Below are 22057 nucleotides of genomic sequence, written 5' to 3' on the forward strand. Positions count from 1 at the left end.
CTTCATACTGATATTATATTATATTATTACATGATTTCTTGTTTGACTATTAATCAAGTTATAGTAAGAGTGAAATGTGTAACCTTATGTGTGCTGTATTTCTTTTCCTCAAGATTAATGTCCACATATTATGTGTGTGTATCCAATCGTAATGATAAGACACTTGCCAGTGCTAGAAAGCCTTGAATTTTAGATAAATTCTCTGTGTATGTGTGTTAGTATCTGTCTGTACAGGGAGAAGCTCAGACAGTCCCAGGACAAACGATCAACTGCCAATGTCCAGCATATCAGATATACGTCTTTGGAGAGTTTTATCTAGGTTTTGGAACCAATCAGAATTTTGTTGACTCATGTATTGACGCAATTAGTATCCTCTGTCAGGGTATAACTGGTTGATTTTGTATTGTACTGGGGGGCGGCCTGTGAACTCCTTCGAGAGTGTTGAAGCTGACTTCTGCTGATGAAATTGCAAACTATTTTCTTCAAGTAAAATTATTATTATTAATTGAACTCATCTCTGAGTCCTGGTCTTCATTGCGACATATCTGGTCCTTGGGTTTTAACTGTAAATTCCCCTACAGGTCTAACATTAATTATATTCTAATACTGTATAATAATGTCCAAAAATACAATAATTTACCTCTGATAATGTATGGAATATTATATTAACAGACTATCCAAATTTTAATGAAACAATAGGCCTATACCTTGAAGCATATTTGTGTCTGTCCCCTTAAAGGTATGATTCACCCAAAAAGGAAAATTCTTTCATAATTTACCACGGTTGTTCAAAACCTGCATAAAGTTCTTTCTTCTGTTGAACACAAAATAAAATAATTTGAAGAATGTGGGAAACCAAACAGCGTCTGGTCCTCGGTAACTAAAATAATAATAATAAATACATCGGGGACCAGAAATTCTTTGGTTACCCACATTCTTCAAAGAATCTTCTTTTATGTTCAACAGAAGAAAGAAATTATTAAGGTTTGGAACAACTTTTGGGTTTGTTTTTTGGTGAACTATCCATTTAGGTCAGACAGTCCACCGAGAGCGGCTGAATGATTCTCTGCAAACTGCACGTACATTATTAAGGCATCCTAGGTGTATATTACTTTTTTCTTTCATATGAATTCAGTCTGAGTTATATATACAAATTGTCTTTGATCTTTCGAGCTCTATCACTGCAGTCAGCGGGTGATGCAGTGCTTCAGTCCAAAAGAAGTTTAATAAAAAGTGCCCTTCCCTAAATAAAAGTGTCCTCGCACCAGGGGGTGAACAAAGGCCTCCTGTGGCAACTCAAAGTGTTTTTATAAGAAAATATACATATAAAAAATTTAATAATCACTTTAATCTATTATGCGCCAACAGTTGTCCACAGAAGCAGCTCCGGGCGGATGACATATAAAAAACAAAGACGCCAAAATGCATTAGCTTCACTAATTCCTCGTTTGAAATTTATTTCATTATAATTTCATTAAAATACGGGACAAATTGCAAATCAATACGGGACATATTATTTTACCTTTAAATACAGGAGAATTCTGTATTTTAAGGGACGGGTGGCAAACCCTACCATGAAACAAAATCCAGCTGGGCCAATTGGTAGCCGCCAATTTTGTATGCTCTACAAAAGCTATTTTACAACAAAGAATAAACTTAAATGCATTGGACTTCTCATTCGATTCGATTCAATTCATTAAAACAAACTATTCGAACGAATAATTTGCTAAATGAATCCGACTTCCCAACACCAACTAATGAAGAAACAAAACTGTTAGTATATCAATCTATTAATTCATGAATCAAACCTTTTAAAGATAGGCCACATTTTAAAACAGTACCCTTTTCTCCAAATCAATGATACGTAAGCTCATGGAAAGCCAGCATTCCCTCGCATACTGTAAAGGCCTGTTTTCTGACATCTTTACAGCAGGCCCCATACTGCCCCTAAGACCATAAAATTTATGATGGACATTGATAAAGCAAATAATAAATAATGTGAGGTGACACAGGCGCACTTCCTTGAGTTGTTTTAAAGGAGATGAAGCGTGTGTTTGACCTCAGCACATGGCGTCCACACGCTCTGTTATCAAAACATATTCCCTGAATATAAGTTGATACGAGTACTACATCAGAAAACATTTTAACATAACTTAATTAATCAAGTCTTTAAAAGCTATTCTAAAGTTCATGTAGGCCATTTTGGGAAAACTTTGTATAAACATTTTGATTAAGTCCAAATGGATTTCATCCCGTATTAGACATTTATTCCCAAACATTATGATTCAGGAATAGGGTGAACTCCTCTTTTTGGCATAAAGCATTTTGTATTGCATTGATTTTCCATTCTTCAGTCGTTCCAGTGTTCTTTGAAAGAGTGTGCGAGAGTGTTTTATTTATTTTGGTGTCTAAGCATATGATTCCCTTGGGTGTGGTGTTCAATGCGATTTCATAACCTTGGATTGCAGTGAACTGTGTAGTTGTGGTTTTTGAGTGTCAATGACTGTTTATGGTGTTGCCACTTCATTTAAAGCCACAGAGGAAAGAACAACTGTTGGACAACGAGGTTGAGGGAGCTGCAGATAAATTCAATGAAAAGACTTTCCGGGCAGTTTTTAGTATCTAAAGAGCCCCTTTAAGATTTTAAACCATGCGTTATGTCAATTTTATTAATACAGAAAGACTTAAAGTGCACTCAAGGCATAAACTGATCCAGGAAACCTACTTAAAGACCATTTCTATGCCAATGTTTGGCCATTTTGTTAAAATGTTTTATACACTACAACATAGTAGCAATGAATGATTCGCGGATGTTCCTTTTGAACCAATTCTTCAACCGAAACGATTCACATCCACTTGATTTTTCAGTTATGTTCTTAATATCACCATTTACAAAGTCGCAATCTCATTGCAATTTGTAGCTATTTTACGTTTTGGCGAATTATTGGTTAATTCGTTTTAATTTGTGCCATAACGGTTTAGGGTTGGTTTGTAAATTGGTTTGCTTGATGTTTGTAAATTTTTTTTTTTTTTTCTAAAAAGCAAGTTGACAACTACCATGACATTGGGTTAGAAACCGGCTCTATCGTCAATCAAATTACTAAATCATCTCCTTATTAAAGAGTTAAACTATATCATGCCATTGGTTTGGAAAACCTGCAAGATTGTATTGTCAGATTACTGAAGAGTTAATAATTAAAAAATAAAATAACTTTAAAAATACATACTTTTTTATATAATAGCTACTACTATTTATTATTAGCCTATTGCATTATTAGCCTATAAACACAACACATGGATCAGAGACTGATGCCTATATATAATTTATTATATTTTATCAAGGGTTGAAATCAAACCGACTGTAACCGACTATATTTCGTAAGGACTCAAGATAATAAAATGCGTTTTCCACTGTCAAGGGCTGTAAAATGCAACAGAGTAGATGTTTCACGAAAGATTTTTATCAGGAGTGAAAGGTCACGTCCATGTGTTCGAGACAGGCGTTTACTGTAATCACGGTGATCATTTTGCAATAAGTGAGTAACAATACCAGGATGACTTTCGGTTTTGACCAATTAGGGCAAAGTGTTCTGATGTCACTGTCGTTAGAGAACGGCTCCTGCAGTAAAGGGGCTGAAAAGATGTGATGTCACAGAAAACAATAAAAGGCTGTGTGAGCTGTTTTTAGCCTGTTCTGTGTTCACGACAGTTTTTGGGAGTAGATATGAAAATTCGTTTACAAAATTAAACTGCGGCAGCGTTTTGAACTAAAGCGAATTATGACGCTTTGCAAAATATTTCAAATTCACGGCTGAAAGAAACTTCAAAGGATGTTCTCTGCCATATCGGCGGATCTCCAGAAATCATTTAACAGCAGACAACAAGGGTTTAAAAGCCTGTTAAAAGCTCAACAAATATCATAGTGTCTTCTTTATTGACGGCGCTCAGGTGGAACTGTCACATCTGCCAAAAAGCGGACTTCCTCTGCAAACAAACACACACACACACTCACTTAAATTCGATATGGCTTAATGCAGCATGGGCTGGAGCGCATTAAAACATCCTTCTTTTGTGTCGCTTTTAACAGGTGATGTGCTTTAACGACATTCTAGTGGCATCAGGGACGATGTCAAGCTGCTTCATGACGTGTTTGGTCCAGTAATGACTTAGCAAGAAAAACACATCATTATATGAATCACAGCACGAGTCTCCAGGTGTGCAGCAGTATGAAAGAAACATAAAAGACACCTGCAAATACATGCTATCCTCCAATTAAAAACGTCTCTAATTATTGATTAGTTCGAACTGGAAGAGTCTTTGCTGGAGTTTTTGATTGGTTTGACAGGATGTGGGCTATCTGTCATAAAACTGGAGACATGTTTATCCAAGATAAGGGTCATTTTGATAAGTATCTGGGGTTTAATGCATAAAAGTGTAGATAGCATAAATCCAGATTTGGCTTTCTAAATCCTAATACGTCAAAAATTACTGTGAAGAGTTCACATGTTCACAAACATTATTTTTAAGTCTAACATCTTTTAACAACTATACATACACAATAATGTATATATATATATATATATATATATATATATATATATATATATATATATATATATATATATATATATATATATATATATATATATATATATATATATATATATATATACATTTATGCACTTAGCAGACTCTTAAAAAGCAACTTACAGTGCATTTAGGCTATACATTTATTTTCTTTTTTACCACTATGTCTTCCCTGGGAATTAAACCCACAACCTTTTGCCCTGTAATGCAATGCTCTACCACTGAGCCACCGAAACACATATTTACATATAGCAATTTATTATAGTAATAATAAAGTAATAATGTATTATATATATATATATATATATATATATATATATATATATATATATATATATATATATATATATATATATATATATATATATATTTGTCTTGCTTATAGAAATCAACAATTGTTTATAAAACTAATAATAGCAGTAATAATTATCATTATGCATCTCGTTTGCAATCCAAGTACTTGCTTTTAAAAATGATGCTGAAGGCAAACCAGGTGTTTTTAGCACAAGGCCAGATTATTACTCCACTCCCAAGCAGTGAAGCCAAACAAAACTTAAACATTACGGTTCTTTTAAATATTGTCATTTTGTCATCTTCATTACTTTTTTATAAAGCTTCAAAGGCTTTGAGTTAAAAACAAGAACCTCCACCCAAAGTTTCCTCCACACCAACTCTTACAGTTCAGTGTTGGTGGTGTTCTTCACGGCTCTGTAATAGACTTCTTGCACAGAGAAGCTCCATCAGGAAGCACTCGTCTCGTTCGTAACGAATCCAGCAGGACAACAACACCGCTGTGTCCTCCGAGCTCAGGTGTTCAAGAGTCTGCAGCAGAGTGGGAAACCTCCAGGTAAACAATGTTGGCTCCCAGGGTCAAATTAAAGCTGCCTGTCGGATACAGATGTAGATCCTCACCCCAGGGGAGTTCGGATACCTGCGGTCCAGAGGAAAGTTTTCACGCACATTGGCAGTCAGAAATTTCAGTGCAGGTGCTCAGTCTGTAATTGTCAGACTGGCTCCTGAGAGAAAGGAGTACTAGTGAATAAAAAAATTCTGACACAAAAAAAGAGAGAGAGAACTGTTCAGGCAGAGCAGCTACAATTCCCACCAGAACTGTGCCGGCTCCAAGCTTAATACCTCCCTTTCCTCTCAGTTCCACCGTTCCCATCTCCAGGAACATGCAGAGCACTACCGCCTGGAAAATAAACAGGGATTGACTATTCATTTATTATGACAGGAAAAGGTATGCACATGTGAACAAATCCCATGGGATTTGAACCTACAACCTTTCTTTAACCAGTCCAGATTTTTAGTGCACTTGATGAAGCTGAACTTAATGCATCCCTCACAGCAGCAATGCCAAACCGGCTCCAGTCCTGGCTGAGTCTGATCTTGTGATTGGCCAGATTAAATTCAGATGAAGTCTGGTGAAGTTTTGACAGTGCAGGAAGTCGATTCTCATCATAGGGCACCAAAGCCATCTTCAGCTGCATGAAAGGACCACAGAATATCTTGTTAATACACTTTCAATACTTTAATCATAAAATGAAGGTTAATTATAGAATAAAAGTCATATCTGATAGCTTTATTTATGTCGAGCTCTATGTAGACATGTACATATAAATCCACAAAGTTAACAGTTTCTTATTCTGTGACGGTTTAAAATATTATTTATTTATTTATTTACTTCTGTCTGTCTCCTCGAGACTCACCTACGTCATCTGATGTTTAGGCATGTAATGTTTTATGGCGGTTTGTAAACCAGCTTTAGTGTGGAGCATTGATGTAAATTGATGTAAGGATAAAAACTAAAATGCTAAAGAAAAAAACCCATAATAATTCTTTAAATCCTGTTAATTTACTCTGTGTCTTTGAGATAGTTAAATAGTATGTACGTTTTTGTTTCATATTTGATAAATGATCACTCATATGTTTGGTTGGGGATTGATAGAGATTCCATTTGATTCACAAGCTCTTTATTCAGTTCTGATCTTGATTCAGTATCATTTGATTCACATTTATTCTTATTCTCTTATTCTGATTCCAGTTTACATACGATTTAATTGGGGTAAACTATTTCTCAGAATTTGATGACGGCCATTTATGTACCTTGATTTAGTATTCATATTGGTTATAATCCTGTATTCTTCAAGAGTACTTCTAGATTGACTCAAAAGCCTGTTTTGCTCTAATATTTACAAACAATACTTATCATACAGTTGCTGGTACACACTGATATTCCTTGGATCAAGAGCTGTCACAACTAAAAATATACTGCCAAAAAAAAAGTTAACGTTACTCAGTGTACCTCTTTAATGTGATTGTACATTCAAGCAAATAATGGAGTTCCCTGACAAGGATGTGCAAAAAAAGCGATACCTTTTAAACAGTCCTATACTAGGGATAACTTCTGTTTTGCAAGTTGTTACCTTGTTTGTCCATGAACAATTTTAGATGAGATAAACTCATGACCATTTCTCACACACTTCCCCTCTGCTTTGTTTCAGATCAGCTGTCAGTGGTTATGGAGGCCATGCAGCCAAGACCAGCTAGGATACTTGTTGACATATTTCTTTTTGTTGCAATATTGTCATGATCTGTGCTTTGATTTGTTGTTATGAATTCAGTTCTATATTTTTTTTAATAAAGCACAATAAATAAGTAATGGACATATTTAATAGTGACAGTGAATACAAAAAATACACTGTTATAGATGGTCTCAGCTCACTTATTTGGAATATATTAAATTCAATGGCATTCATGTAAAATATTCATAGATTTTATGAAATAAATTACAGTAAAATTACAGTAGTATTATTATACTGTAAAAAGTTACAGTAAGGATATAAGGATATAGTACTGTAAAATTTAAGTTGCGGTAAGGGTACTTTACTGTAAAATGAAATTGTGGTTAGGCCATCATACTATGAAATAAAATCGCAGTAAGGGCATTATACTGTAAAATGAACTTGTGATAATCTACTGTAAAGGGGTAGTTACAGTAACTTACCGGCAATAGTGCTCCCAGTAAGTTACCGCAAAAATACAAGAAAAAGTCTAATAGTATGAAACATGTCTTTAGTTGCATCAATATTTAACAATTTCTGAAGTGAGATCGGATTAATTATGGTTAGGGTTAGGAAGTGCAACTGTTCAAATTAATCTAATGTTGACCGAATGACTACATTTAAATGACTACATTCATTGAACACAAAATCTAAAATCTACACGGACTCTAAATACTAAATAATTTCTTCTGAGAATTACTATCAGGCGGACAAATAAATGGCTGATTAGAACCCATAGGCCTATAACAATAATTCAATGTAAAATAAAAGCATGAAAAATTACTGAATGAAGGAAATGTGAGAAAGCGATTCAGTTCCATGATGCAGAAAGTAAAAACAAAAACAAGCCTGACAAAAACACTGACTACGGCAACACATAGTCAGCAAAATAAATGTGTCAAAGCCACTTCCTTAAGGCATGAGCTCTATATGTGTACTGTAATGGTGAGAATTGGACCTTAAAATAAAGGGTGATTCTTTGTCTAATCTGCTTGGTGTTTATTAAGGGACTGAATGGAGTCCGTTTGAATTGATCAGGAACTGAAGGTTGTTTGTTTGAATCCCAGTAGATTGTTGAAGGGTTTCCTGGAGATACTAACAAATGAACTCACATACTAACACATTTAACTATATGTTTAGAATCTGCATCAGTAAGATAATGAAAAATAAAGGAATTTGAATCAGTCTGAAGGAAGTCCACTTTTAACAGCTCTACAGGATGTCAAGGCCAACATTGAAATAAAAAAATCTGATAAAAATAATGATTGCACAGATATGATCAGCAGAAATAAATGTGCCAGTCACATCCTTAACAGCATGACCTTATCTTTTGTAGTCCAAATACTTACTATAGCAACAGAGATAATCAGCAGAGATAAAGGTGTCAAAGTAAGAGAGTTCCTTTAATTGCATGAGCGCAATTTGAGTGTGAATGTTGTTTTTGAGTGAAAGACTAATTTAGCATAGTTTATTTTACTTTAATATGTCATATTTTCCAGCTTCCATCTTCTCATTCCTTTCATTATCAGACTTTTCAAATGGTTCATCATCATCAAGATGAATGTAGCACGTGACTATTGAGGAACAGACAGACGTGTAACCACACGAAGACAACTTGAGTAGTTCTTTTGACTAAAAGACAGAACAGTTTCATTTTTGACTTGCTCCATTATCTCATACGATTGAAAAAATGATCTGCATACTTATTTTCTTCTGTTTATGGCATCTGGTTGGTGAGTTAAACATGTTTTTATCGCATCAGGTTACATACAGTCAGATTAACTAAAATTCTGTCATCAACTTTAAATTGCTCCAAACCTGTTTGTCTTTCTTCCCTGGAAACTCAAAAGACATTTTTTGTGTGAATGCAGTACACTGGATCTTTTGGGTTTCACAGATAAAATAAAGTCGAACAGGTCTGGATCAACAGGGTGAGCAAATAATGACAAAACATTCATTTGTGCGTGAACCGTTTTTTAAATCTTGGTATTTTGGTTTGCTATAGGTTCAGTAACAGACAGAATGAAGATGTCCGTGATGGAGGGAGATGCTGTTACTCTTCACACTGATGTTACTGATATACCCAGACAAACTATAAATTACATACAGTGGAGGTTTGGACCTGACAAAAAAACATTTATTGTCATTCAGTTTAATAAGGGGGCACCTGTTATTAATTATTTGAATGCAGAGATATTCAGAAACAGACTACAGATCGACAATCAGACTGGATCTCTGACCATCAGGAATATCAGAACAACAGACTCTGGACTTTATCAAATGATAAAATACAAACCTTTCTACTTCAATGTTATGGTCTATGGTAAGTGTTTCAACTGAATGCATATTTATACATTTCTTTCTTTTGAAAGCTTGTGATAAAAGGCCTTAAAAAGCTGAAAATAAAAGACAATAATAATATTCACCTTCTTGTAATAACATTTATACTTTTTACCTATTTTTTATATATATTTTCCAGCTCGTCTGGCCATTCCTGACATTACTAGGGACACTTCAAACTGTTCATCATCAGGATCATTAGGTCAGAATTGTTCACTGCTGTGTTCAGTGGTGAATGTGAGTGCTGTGACTCTCTCCTGGTACAAAGGAAACAGTTTATTGTCCAGCATCAATGTGTCTGATCTCAGCATCAGTCTCTCTCTTCCTCTGGAGGTGGAATATCAGGAGAACAACAGCTACAGCTGTGTGATCAACAATCCCATCACAAACCAGACCACACATCTCAACATCACTCAACTCTGCCACACATGTGCAGGTACAGTACGTCAACATCATGTTGTTGGTGAGTTTGTCATAATATTTTGCAGCTTTTTATTAAAACCTCCTTTTTTTCAGACTCTGTCAACTGTTGCGGTTTCACTGAAGTTGTGATTCGATTGGTCAGCTCTGCTGTGGTGGGCGTGGCTATTGTTGCCATAGTGATTTATGACATAAAATCCAGAAGAGCTAAGTTCCTGAATGATGGTCGTGAAAATCCTGGAAATAGAGAATTTAACAGTCAATGGACAGGAAACGAATACAATCTTGATGAAATTTGAATATTGATATATTCAGCTGTAAAATATTTCTTTAAATAAGTAAGAACATTTCTCTTGATTACCACTTCAATTCTGTTGGAACTAAACTCTGCAGGACATCGGCACTCCAGGACCGAATTTGTATACCCCTTGCTATTACATGGCAGCTCCTTATAATTCTACAACATTATAAAAAAATAAAAATAATAATAATAATATAACAAAAAACTTTCAACTCTGTTACCATACCATACTTTGTCTTTAAATTGGTGAATTATCTCCCACAATATGTAAGATACAGGAAATGATGTCACTTTTTCTTCACTGTTAAGATCTGAAACACTGAATGTGCTCTCATGAAGAAAATATTTTAATCTAAAAGTGACCAACGAATTGGGATCTCGCTTATGCCCCATCCACATGGAGACGCATTTCGCTGTAAACACATACATTTTGTGTCGTATAGGCGTTTCATCCACACGGATCTGCCGTTTTGGGAGAGTGAAACCGATATTCTTTTAAACCGGATCCCAGAGTGGATAAATTTGAAAACGCCACCTTTGCGTTTGGACAGCGAATCCATATATTTTATGAAACAATGACATCATTGTCCCATGTCTCGCCCCTGGTCAGACACCGCAACGTCATGTAACAGAAACAAATGCATGAAAAAAAATACTGTACATTAACACAAAAAAAGATTGGATAGGGAAAGTTGTGGCTTCGTGTGGACGTAGCCTTAGAGAGACCAATCTACTTTGAGTGTAACCTAAATGAGCCAATCCACATTGGCATGCAATTATTGCATCCAGCTGCCGTTGATCACAGCGTGAGCATAAAAAGGCATCAGGTACAACGCAAATTAGCTTTTCAATTGGGGCCCGAGAGACAACATCGTTGTAAAGATGACGGATCATCTTTTTAAACATGCCATTACCCGTACGTTTCTGGATGCAGTCATTACCTAATGCCGGGTGATAGACACGATCGCTGGGTCATGTGTCTGAGCATTAAACACACTAAGGTGGTGTTAGCGGGTGAGTCATGTTCCCATTGCAGAAAGGTGACCATCTCTGAGCTGGGTTTTCCTCCAGGGTGGCAGAGCTCCATTGCCTCTGCTGCAATCGAGTGTTCTTCCTAGCGGCTGCCAGATGAGGGCTATTTCCAGCAGTAGATCATGTTGTTTGAGGTTTAGTGGTGGCAAACCCCTAGGCGAACCAACCATTTCTTCTCTAGTGCTTCCCTACCTGTTTAGTTACCAAAGGAACGCGCTGGGCCCTATTCAAAGAGCGTACCAATGGTATTCTTGAGTGCTCTTCCCGATGACCAGATGTCGATTACTGCATCGGAGGCAGAGCTCTCTGGAGAGGAAGATTCTGCAGTGCTGCTGACCTCCGGGGTGGTGGCAGGGCCTGAATCGGATCCGGACCCGGGCTGCCGAGAGGCTGATTGGTTTCTCAGAGTGCCTCCGTGCCTTTATTCCTGGAGGTGCATGAGGAGCTCACCAGCTCATGGACAGCAACTACTGCCGGAATCCAATCTGCTGGGTTCTTCTCCCTCACCACACATTTGACAGTGGTACAGCTGGGGGGCAAAGGCACCGAAGGATCTGCACAAGGGTGTCATGATCCAGAACCTGACCTCACGTTCCGAGCGATGTAGATCACGACAAGTTCTCTGGGTTGTTCGATTTCCACACTTGTGGTCCAGGAGCGCCATCTCTGGCTGTGTCTGGTCAATATGAGGGATGGCAACAAAGTTCGGTTTCTTAAAGGCCATCTTTCAATTTAATTGTATAACTTAATTTATACAGAATCTCGTATGAAAATGTTAATTTAAAAATGACGTAAAAATGACGTAATGACAGGCAAACATAGGCGCTGCCACCCTGGTTCTCAGTGTGGGTTTAGGTCATGGGTGCCCAACCCTGCTCCTGGCGATCGATTGTCCTGCAAAGTTAGCTCCAATCCTAGTCAAACACACTTGCCTTTAATTTTTAAGTGAGCCAGAAGACCTTAATTAGTTGCTTCAGGTGTGTTTGATAAGGATTGGGGTACCCCAGGTTTACGCAGTCTGAGAGGTGGTTACAGAAAAGAGAGTTTGTCATTATCACTATTATAGTATGTTTTTGTATCAATGACTGTATTAACATGAACAACATATTCCCATCCTAACCGGAACACTAACTGCTTTCATACACATACTCCGCAGTACATGCGAGCTCATTTACGTAATGTCCGTTGGAAATACTAAAGGCGGTCTCACACCGGACGAGAAGCGCCGCGTCGTGTCGCGCCACATGTAAGACAACTCAAGGTATCGCACACCAGACGCGCACATTCTATATGCGTGAGCTCAATTTCGCAGCAGGATGGGAGAGTTTTAACTTCATCTATTATTATTATTTTAAATATATGATTTTAATTGATAAAAGCTGAGTTTTGAACGTTAATTAATGAAAAGAATCTGTGTTATTATAATAAGTCTGTTATTGTTTTGTTGTATCTGTTGTCTAGGCAACTGTGCAGCTGAAAACGTAACCAAACACTTTGTAATGTTTTAATTGAATGAAACAAGTGTACTGTATTTTAATTTCAGTTTCAGTTTATAACATCTGGGTTTTTTAATATAAAACTATGCAGATGGCGCTCTGTGGCGCGGCAGAAATTTGAACAGCGTTCTGAGTCGTAGCTGCGCTTCTCGTCCGGTGTGCGACCCCCTTAAGAGAGGAGTAGTATAACAGCAGGCTAAATTCAGAATTCCAGCTGGCCTGTTATGCTGTTCAGATATACGGCCCAAACGCTTGACATCTGCAGAAGCAGAACATGCGGACACAGGTCTGAAAGCAGTTACTGATTAAAAATCAGCTAGCAATTTCTAAAAGAAAAAAAATCACGATAAACTATGTTGTGCAGAAATGCACAGCATTTCCATCCCTGTCCAGACTAGCAAGCCGTCATAGATGTACGCTATAGCTTACAGCATTCATTTAAAATCTGGGATCTAAATTCACATGTTGCTGGCATAGATGGTGACAATCTACATGGATGCTTGAAACAACAGTTTACAGCAATATTGCTAAATATGATTTATTAAAGATACTGCAATTTGATAAACATGGAGATAATGTTAGCCACAATTAGCTATAGCCTGTGGTCACTCCACCGATTCTCCTCACACCACAACTCTATCTCTCTCCTCTGTCCATTTACCCTTCCCCTTAACTCTGCCTGACCCCTCTCTTGCCTAGGCGGCTCATAATTATACGGCAATGGCCCATTGTAAGAGTTCACATTAACCCCAACTGCAACCTCTTCACTGTCTGACTCCATTACGAAGAGATGAGATTTACCAGCCGTTGCGTCACTTCCGATCAGAGCATTTTTGACAGCGGAAGTAATTTTACTCACAATTTCTTTTAATAAACTTTTTTAATGCACATTTATGATTAATTTCTTCAGGCAAATCAAGTTCCTACACTATTTATCTACACATTCATTCATTGAAAGATGGGCTTTAATGCCCATGTGTCCCAGACCGGCCTCTTCCACAACATAGTAAAGAGCTTGGCCCAGCAGCTCTCGGTTGCACGGAAGTAGACTGAGGCGGTTCATCACACCCTGCCCCAGCGGGAAGCTGATGCCTTCACCTGTCTGCCATTCACAACACCCCAGCCTGCCTGTTGCCAAGGGCCACTGAAAATAGAATGAGACCGCATCGGCACTGGCTTCATGGCCTCCACCTTCATAACCCCTGTCTCCACCACTGGCTAGGGGGCCACACACAACAGGCATGCAGTGTCGGGGGTGTGGACATGCCCCCATGTGTACTTTCATATCAATTGCCTAGAGTTGATAGCAGTGTGCCTTGCCAAAACCGTCTTAAAGGGTGCTTAAGAGGCAAGCACGGAGGTTCTTGTGACTTACCCCAAGAGGTAGTTGACACCATCACTTTGGCGAGAGCACCGTTTATGAGATTTATGCCTAGAAGTGGAACTTGTTCATCGAGCGGTGTTCTTTTCATCGAGAAGACTCCCAGAGATACTCGATCAGGGTTGTGTTTTCCTTTACCCTTGTCTAAGTCTTTGTTGCTGCTAACCGTTACCCAGTGGAAGGGAAAGTCGGTAGGTAAGCATGACCTGGTCATCAGGTTAAATCCTCCCTGACTCCCCTACATACCCTCTTGGGACCTGTCTCCAGTGCTTAAAACACTACAGAAAGGTCCATTTGAGAATTTTCAATCAGTCAAGCTAAAGTTTCTTTCTTTAAAAACTCTGCTACTGCTTACCCTGACCTCCATCAAGAGGGTAGGGGATCTGCATGCATTTTCTATAGATGAGTGTTCATAGACAGCTTGAGTAGCAAGATTGTGTTCAGTTTTAACTATTCCTTCAATTTTGTATTTTTTTGGGTAATAATAAGAAGCACTTCTTCTGGTACTTATTGTCGCTGCAGAGTGGCTCGCAGTACCGCAGTTTAGACACAGCCCCTGGTTTCTGTGTCTCTCCTTCTCAAGAAAGGTGAGCTCTGCCCATCTGCATGGATTCAGGATCGAAGCGACGATCAGCTGTCTTCTCCACCATACCTGAGAATTGGTCATGACCTTGAACCGCTCTTCCAGACATCAGTGTGACGATAAAAGCCACTTTGGATTCCTCTGTGGGAAAAGATGAAGGCTGGAGAGCAATGTGAAGAGAACACATAGTTAAAAATGAATGACATAACAGGGGCTCACCGGAGGAGACAGTTGGTGAGCAGGTGAGCCAGTGAGCAGGTGAGAAGGTCTCAGCCACACGGATACTGCGAGGCAGTGACCCGATCTAACTCCGATCCAAGGCAGAGGCAATTTAGGACTCTGAGGACAGGAGAGAAGACGGGACAAACTCAAACAATGATCTCACAACATGCAGTACCAAACACAAGAGAGATAAAGACAGCAAAAAACAAGTGGCAGGTGCAGCTGTGCTGATTAACCTGTCAGCCCACGGTTGCTGGTGCAATGCTGAATGAGCAATCAGACAGGTAACGAGAGACAGACGTGCAGAAATGAACACACAGATCCATGAACCGTGAAACAAAGTATCCTAAAATGTCTATTCCCAGCAATCTGCCTTGGAATGTAAACATTTTAAAAACATTTGACAATAATGAACTTTTAAAAAGGTATACTGCCTTAATTGCAGGGTTATTATGACTGTTGTAGAACTTGTTGGGACCTTTATCCTTGTTTTCATTAACAATTTTGGCAAAAAGTAACGGCTCTTCTTACCTCCAGTTTGGTTTTTCTTTTATGTTTGCATGTCTTAATGTATATCAGCCATGATTATTTTTTAATTAAAAGGCTGTTTAAATGCATATTATATGCATGTTTACTACAAGATACATACATGTAAGACGCTGACAATTAGCTGAACATATACTTGTTTAATTAGTAACTCTTAGCCCGCATTTAAAAATTTGAATGTGGCAATTAACATTTTTATTTCTGAAACTTATTTTTAATATGGCAGTGCTATAGAGCAATAGGGTTGTTGGAACCTGATAAAAAAAGAGAAGAGAAAGAGAAGATCTGTATGTTAATATGAGTGAGTGTGTAGTTTATCGGTGCAGGAATGCTTTTCAGCTAACTTGAACTTCAACTTACTTCATATTTGACTAACTAAACAGCTTTTCTGTGTAAAATAGACTGTATCATCCAAAGCATCTATCATACCTGGAGAAAGCTGTTTGTTCATCCCAGCAGTAGCTGAAGAAGTACACATCCGATTGTGTTGCCATATTCCAGTCGTTTGACTCAGTTTTACAGTCAGCTTTTAAAGCCAATAATCTGAGACATAAACTGCTGACGAATTACCCTGGAACCAACGAGAACTGAAATGTAACATGCAGATGCACAAATGAATAAATAAACAGCTGTTTAAATAAACCTGGTTAATAATAGACAAAAAAATAATAATAAGAAGAAGAAGTTGTGCTGGTATAGACTAACACATGACTAATAAGAGTGTGAGGAGCAAACAACTAGATGTGTAAAGACTGAAGGAGAAGTTAAACTCATTATCTAGTTTCAAGATAGTGTCAGGAGAAAATGGGCAGGATTCAGATGCGGGTTTACGCAAGGCTTTATTTAAAGCAGAGGAGGCAGATCAGATGAGTCACGTTCACAGGATTACTCGTAGTGACTGGAAGAATAGTCGAAGCAGATGAATCAAACCGATGAGTAACGTTCCACAGTTATTTGTATGACCGCTGAGACCGGAGGGATGACACTGAAGCTTCCAAGAGCTCTGCGCTGGGGAACAGGGGGCAGAGAAAACAGCTAAACACACTGGAGCCTGAGGACAAGACACGACAAAAGGTGAGTGCCAAGAATAGCTAGAAGATCGGAGCTATTGATACGAGTAACAACAGTCTGACAATAGACAGAGAAACACGGGGACTGATAAGGGGAAAAAATTAGAAGAACATAGAAAACAGGTGGTGAGTAATTAGGGTTCACAACACTGAAACAAGGAGGGCGGGGAAAACTCAAACAGGTAGACGTGGTGAGCTGACAAGAGACCCAAACACACACAAAAGGCAGGTGATTAGCCCCGAGACCCGACAGTACCCCCCTCCCAGGAGCGTCACCTAACGCTCTAGGAAGGGGCCTACCTCGATGCCGCCGGAAGTCCTCAATCAACGAGCGGTCCAGAATGTCCCGGGACGGCACCCAGCACCTCTCCTCTGGACCATACCCCTCCCAGTCCAAAAGATACTGAAACCCCCTGCCGCGGCGCCGCTCGTCGAGTAATCTCTTAACTGTATAGGTAGGAGATCCATCCACAAGACGAGGGGGCGGGGGGGTGGGCCGACTACAAGCAGGATTAAGGGGGGAAGAGAACACCGGCTTGACCCTGGAAACATGAAACACCGGATGAACCCGACCAAAAGTGGGAGGGAGCTTGAGCCTGATCGCCACCGGACTAACCACCTTGGTGATGCGGAATGGCCCAATGAATCTGGGTGCCAGCTTATGAGAAGGCGCCCGGAGAGGCAGATCCTTGGTAGAAATCCAAACCCGCTGACCACACACATAGGCAGGAGGAGAGGACCGGCGACGATCAGCTGCGGTCTTGGTTCGGCCAGAGGCTTGGACCAGAATCCTCCTGACTTTCTCCCAGGTGCGACGGCAGCGCTGGACGAAAGCCAGGGCGGATGGAACCGCTGCGTCGGGTTCCTGTGACGGGAACAGAGGTGGGTTATAACCAACAGAACACTCAAAGGGGGACATACCTGACGCGGCCACCGGAAGCGTGTTATGAGTGTACTCTGCCCAGGAGAGCTGCTGGCACCAGGAACTCGGATTGTTGGACGCTAGACAGCGGAGCATTCTTCCTAGATCCTGGTTGGCCCGCTCACACTGCCCATTGGTCTGGGGATGAAACCCTGAAGACAGACTAGAAGAGGCCCCAATCTGTCTACAAAATTCCCTCCAGAACCGGGAGACGAACTGGGGACCCCTATCAGAAACCACATCCACCGGAAACCCATGGAGACGGAAGACGTGGTCCACCACCAGTTGGGCGGTCTCCCGGGCGGAGGGCAGCTTGGGCAGGGGGATGAAATGAACCGCTTTGGAAAAGCGATCCACCACTGTGAGAACAACAGTGTTACCCTTCGACGGAGGAAGCCCTGAGACGAAATCAAGGGCAATGTGTGACCAAGGGCGGGAAGGGATAGGGAGAGGGTTTAGCAGACCATCAGGAGGGCGATTGACCGGCTTACTTTGGGCACATGTGGGGCAGGCCAACACAAACTGTCTAACATCTGTGGCCATAGTAGGCCACCAGAAACGCTGTCGGATGGCAGACAACGTCCTCCGAATCCCTGGATGGCAGACTAACCTGGATGAGTGACCCCACTCAAGGACCTCAGAGCGCAGCGCAGCCAGCACCGGCAACCTGCCCGCCGGACACTCCCCCGGCACTTGCACCCCTCGACCGGCCTCCTCAACTCGCTGCTCGATTCCCCATGAAAGGGCCCCGACCACCACCCCCTCAGGAAGGATGGCCTCGGCTGCAACCTCCCCCCCTGGAGCACCGAACAGACGAGAGAGGGCATCGGGTTTGGTGTTCTTAGATCCCGGCCGGCACGAGAGGGTGAAGTTGAACCTGGCAAAGAAGAGTGCCCAACGGGCCTGGCGCAAGCTCAGCCTCTTGGCTGAACGGATGTATTCCAGGTTCTTGTGATCCGTCCAGACCAAGAAGGGCTGCACTGACCCGTCCAACCAGTGACGCCACTCACGCAAAGCCAATCGTACCGCCAACAGTTCTCTATTGCCGATGTCATAGTTACGTTCTGCAGGGCTGAGATGACGAGAGAAGAATGCACAAGGGTGGAGCTTCCCATCGTGGAGGGAACGCTGAGATAGAACTGCGCCAACCCCGACGTCCGAAGCATCAACCTCAACAATGAACTGGGCCTCAGGATCTGGAACCAACAGAACAGGTGCAGAGACAAAACGGGACTTTAAAATGTCAAAGGCTACCTGCGCTTCCCGGTTCCATCTGAAGGACACCTTAGTTGAGGTTAGGGCTGTGAGCGGTGCAGCAATCTGACCAAAATTTCTGATGAATCGCCGGTAGAAGTTGGCGAAACCCAGGAATCGCTGCAGAGCCTTCCGGGAGTCAGGAACCGGCCACTGGGCAACAGCTTCAATCTTAGCGGGATCTGGCTTGATCCCCTCCGTAGAAATAATGTGGCCAAGGAACGTAACAGACTCAGCGTGGAATTCGCACTTCTCCGCCTTGACAAACAACTGATTCTCTAACAACCGCTGGAGAACCCGTCGGACATGCTGGGTGTGTAATTGGAGAGAAGAGGAGAAAATCAAGATATCATCCAAATACACGAAGACAAATTGATTGATCATGTCACCCAACACGCTGTTGATGAGTCCCTGGAAAACGGCTGGAGCATTGGTAAGACCAAACGGAAGAACCAAGTACTCGTAGTGTCCCGAAGGGGTGTTAAATGCCGTCTTCCACTCATCCCCCTCCCGAATGCGCACCAAGTGGTAGGCGTTGCGCAGGTCTAACTTGGTGAAGACCCGAGCTCCCTGTAATAATTCAAAAGCAGAAGACATTAAAGGTAGGGGGTACCTGTTCTTAATAGTAATGTCATTCAAACCTCTGTAATCAATACAGGGGCGCAGGGAGCTGTCCTTCTTCTGAACAAAGAAAAAACCTGCACCAGCGGGAGAGGAGGAATGGCGGATGAGCCCAGCTTGAAGTGACTCACGTATATACTTGTCCATGGCCTCTCTCACAGGACCCGAAAGGGAGTATAACCGACCCTTAGGCGGAGAAGCGCCCGGGAGAAGATCAATGGCACAGTCGTAGGGGCGATGCGGGGGTAGCGAGGTGGCCCGGGCCTTACTGAAGACCGCCCGAAGATCATGGTACTCCACGGGGACACCGGACAGGTCAGAGGGATCCTCCTGAGGAACACAAGACACAGAGACAGGAGGAAAAACAGCACCCAAACATGACAGGTGACAAGACTGACTCCAGGCTAAAACAGCACACATTGACCCAGTCAATGTGTGGGTTGTGTTTATGTAACCACGGGTGCCCCAGGATTAAAGGAGCCTTAGGGGAATCAATAATAAACAGTTCAATCAGCTCGCTATGGCTGTCAGCAATATGAAGGCTTATCTTGGGGGTGATGTGAGTGATGGTGGTAAGGGGACGGCCAGCTAAAGACCATGCTGATACGGGACTAACCAGAGGAATAAGCGGTATTTTCCAACGTTGAGCAGAAGCAGCATCGAGGAAGTTCCCCTCAGCCCCTGAATCCACAAGGGCGAGCCCAGCGTGAGATCGACTCTGGAAAGAGAGTTGGAACGGCAGCTGAGTCCGTGCTGCAGGAGAGCTTGAATTAAGAACCGTGCCCACCAGGACTCTCCGCCTCACTGGTGGACCCTGGCTTTTAACGGACAGTGAAGGGTGAAGTGTCCTCCCCTGCCGCAGTATAGACACGCCCCCGACGACAGACGCTCCTGCTTCTGTTGTGGTGTAAGCCGTAAACGACCCAACTGCATGGGCTCCTCCTCCGAGGGCTGTCGGCCGGCAGAACTGGCTGAACTGGCTGAAGAGGACTCTAGGTGGCGCCACGGGGCGGGCGCTTGCCGTTGTTTGCGGCGGCAGCTGAGACGGCCCTCAATACGGAGCGCGAGATTAATGAGATTATCCAATTCCCGCAGGAGCTCTATGGCCGCGAGTTCATCAGAAATTTGAAAATCCAACCCCTCAAGAAAACGAGCGCGCAGCGCGCTCTCATTCCAGCCACACGCCGCCGCTAAAGTCTGGAACTGGATGGCGTAATCCGTGACAGAGCTCCTCCCCTGAGTCAGACACGACAACTGGGCCGCCGCCTCGTCTCCCTGAGCTGAACGATCAAATAACTTTGCCATCTCTCGACTAAAATCAGTGAAGGTAGCACAACAGGGAGCCTGCGATCTCCATACGGCAATTCCCCATTCGCGGGCATGGCCCCAAAGAAGTGTAAGGACGTACGCAACCTTGGCCTCCTCATTTGCGTAACGCCGGGGCTGCAGAGAAAACACCAGTGAGCACTGGGAGAGAAACGCTTGACAGGCGTTAGGATCGCCATCATAGACCGGCGGATTGTTGGCATGAGGTTCGGACTCGTGGGCCATACCGGTGTGAAGAATGGACCCCCGGTTTGTTGCCTCTCGCTGAAGGTCGTCCACCCGTGTGAGGAGCTCGGAGACTCGGGCACTGAGAGCGTCCACATCCTGCGCGGTGGTGTTGAGCTGAGTGGCATGCTGTCCTAACAAAACTCCCTGCTGCACGAGAGCCGAGCGGAGTGGATCAGATCCCGCTGAATCCATGATCTGGTCAGACTGTTCTGTCAGGAGAAAATGGGCAGGATTCAGATGCGGGTTTACGCAAGGCTTTATTTAAAGCAGAGGAGGCAGATCAGATGAGTCACGTTCACAGGATTACTCGTAGTGACTGGAAGAATAGTCGAAGCAGATGAATCAAACCGATGAGTAACGTTCCACAGTTATTTGTATGACCGCTGAGACCGGAGGGATGACACTGAAGCTTCCAAGAGCTCTGCGCTGGGGAACAGGGGGCAGAGAAAACAGCTAAACACACTGGAGCCTGAGGACAAGACACGACAAAAGGTGAGTGCCAAGAATAGCTAGAAGATCGGAGCTATTGATACGAGTAACAACAGTCTGACAATAGACAGAGAAACACGGGGACTGATAAGGGGAAAAAATTAGAAGAACATAGAAAACAGGTGGTGAGTAATTAGGGTTCACAACACTGAAACAAGGAGGGCGGGGAAAACTCAAACAGGTAGACGTGGTGAGCTGACAAGAGACCCAAACACACACAAAAGGCAGGTGATTAGCCCCGAGACCCGACAGATAGGACACATTTTTGCTAAGACACATTTCCTTCCCTCAGGTTTGAGGAATATTTTATTCTCATACTTTTGAAGAAATGCCTCACTCATTCATTTTCTTCTGTTTGTGGCATCTGGCTGTAAGTGTTTATTGTTTTGGTACAGATGCAATACATATATTCTTGGTGATGGAAGGAGATTTTGTTACTGAGATACGCAGGCACTATAAACAATATACACTCACCTAAAGGATTATTAGGAATACCATACTAATACTGTATTTGACCCCCTTTCACCTTAAGAACTGCCTTAATTCTACGTGGCATTGATTCAACAAGGTGCTGAAAGCTTTCTTTAGAAATGTTGGCCCATATTGATAGGATAGCATCTTGCAGTTGATTGAGATTTGTGGGATACACATCCAGGGCACGAAGCTCCCGTTCCA

At 41.8% G+C, this 22057-nt stretch overlaps 1 protein-coding gene and 1 pseudogene across 1 annotated transcript; one reads left to right on the top strand and one right to left on the bottom strand.

The window, feature by feature from the left end:
- Window positions 1–5261: 5261 nt before the first annotated feature.
- On the bottom strand, window positions 5262–6065 carry LOC127988223 (protein N-lysine methyltransferase METTL21A-like; annotated as a pseudogene).
- Window positions 6066–8687: 2622 nt separating this feature from the next.
- LOC127988233 (SLAM family member 9-like) lies at window positions 8688–16188 on the top strand. Its single transcript, XM_052590868.1, has 4 exons — window positions 8688–8884; window positions 9157–9474; window positions 9631–9927; window positions 10008–16188. Exons 1-4 carry the CDS (start codon window positions 8842–8844, stop codon window positions 10208–10210), a joined length of 861 nt encoding a protein of 286 aa, XP_052446828.1. The 5' UTR covers window positions 8688–8841; the 3' UTR covers window positions 10211–16188.
- The last annotated feature ends 5869 nt before the right edge of the window (window positions 16189–22057 follow it).

The sequence above is a fragment of the Carassius gibelio genome, chromosome B22 (genome assembly GCF_023724105.1).
Source record: "Carassius gibelio isolate Cgi1373 ecotype wild population from Czech Republic chromosome B22, carGib1.2-hapl.c, whole genome shotgun sequence".
Lineage (NCBI taxonomy): Eukaryota > Metazoa > Chordata > Actinopteri > Cypriniformes > Cyprinidae > Carassius > Carassius gibelio.

Bases quoted from the DNA above. Each gene is read 5' to 3' on its own strand.
- LOC127988233 (XM_052590868.1), top strand. From the start codon at position 8,842: ATGATCTGCATACTTATTTTCTTCTGTTTATGGCATCTGGTTG. The intron at 8,885-9,156 runs GTGAGTTAAACA...GGTTTGCTATAG, and splicing joins CTGTTTATGGCATCTGGTTG to GTTCAGTAACAGACAGAATG. The intron at 9,475-9,630 runs GTAAGTGTTTCA...TATATTTTCCAG, and splicing joins CTTCAATGTTATGGTCTATG to CTCGTCTGGCCATTCCTGAC.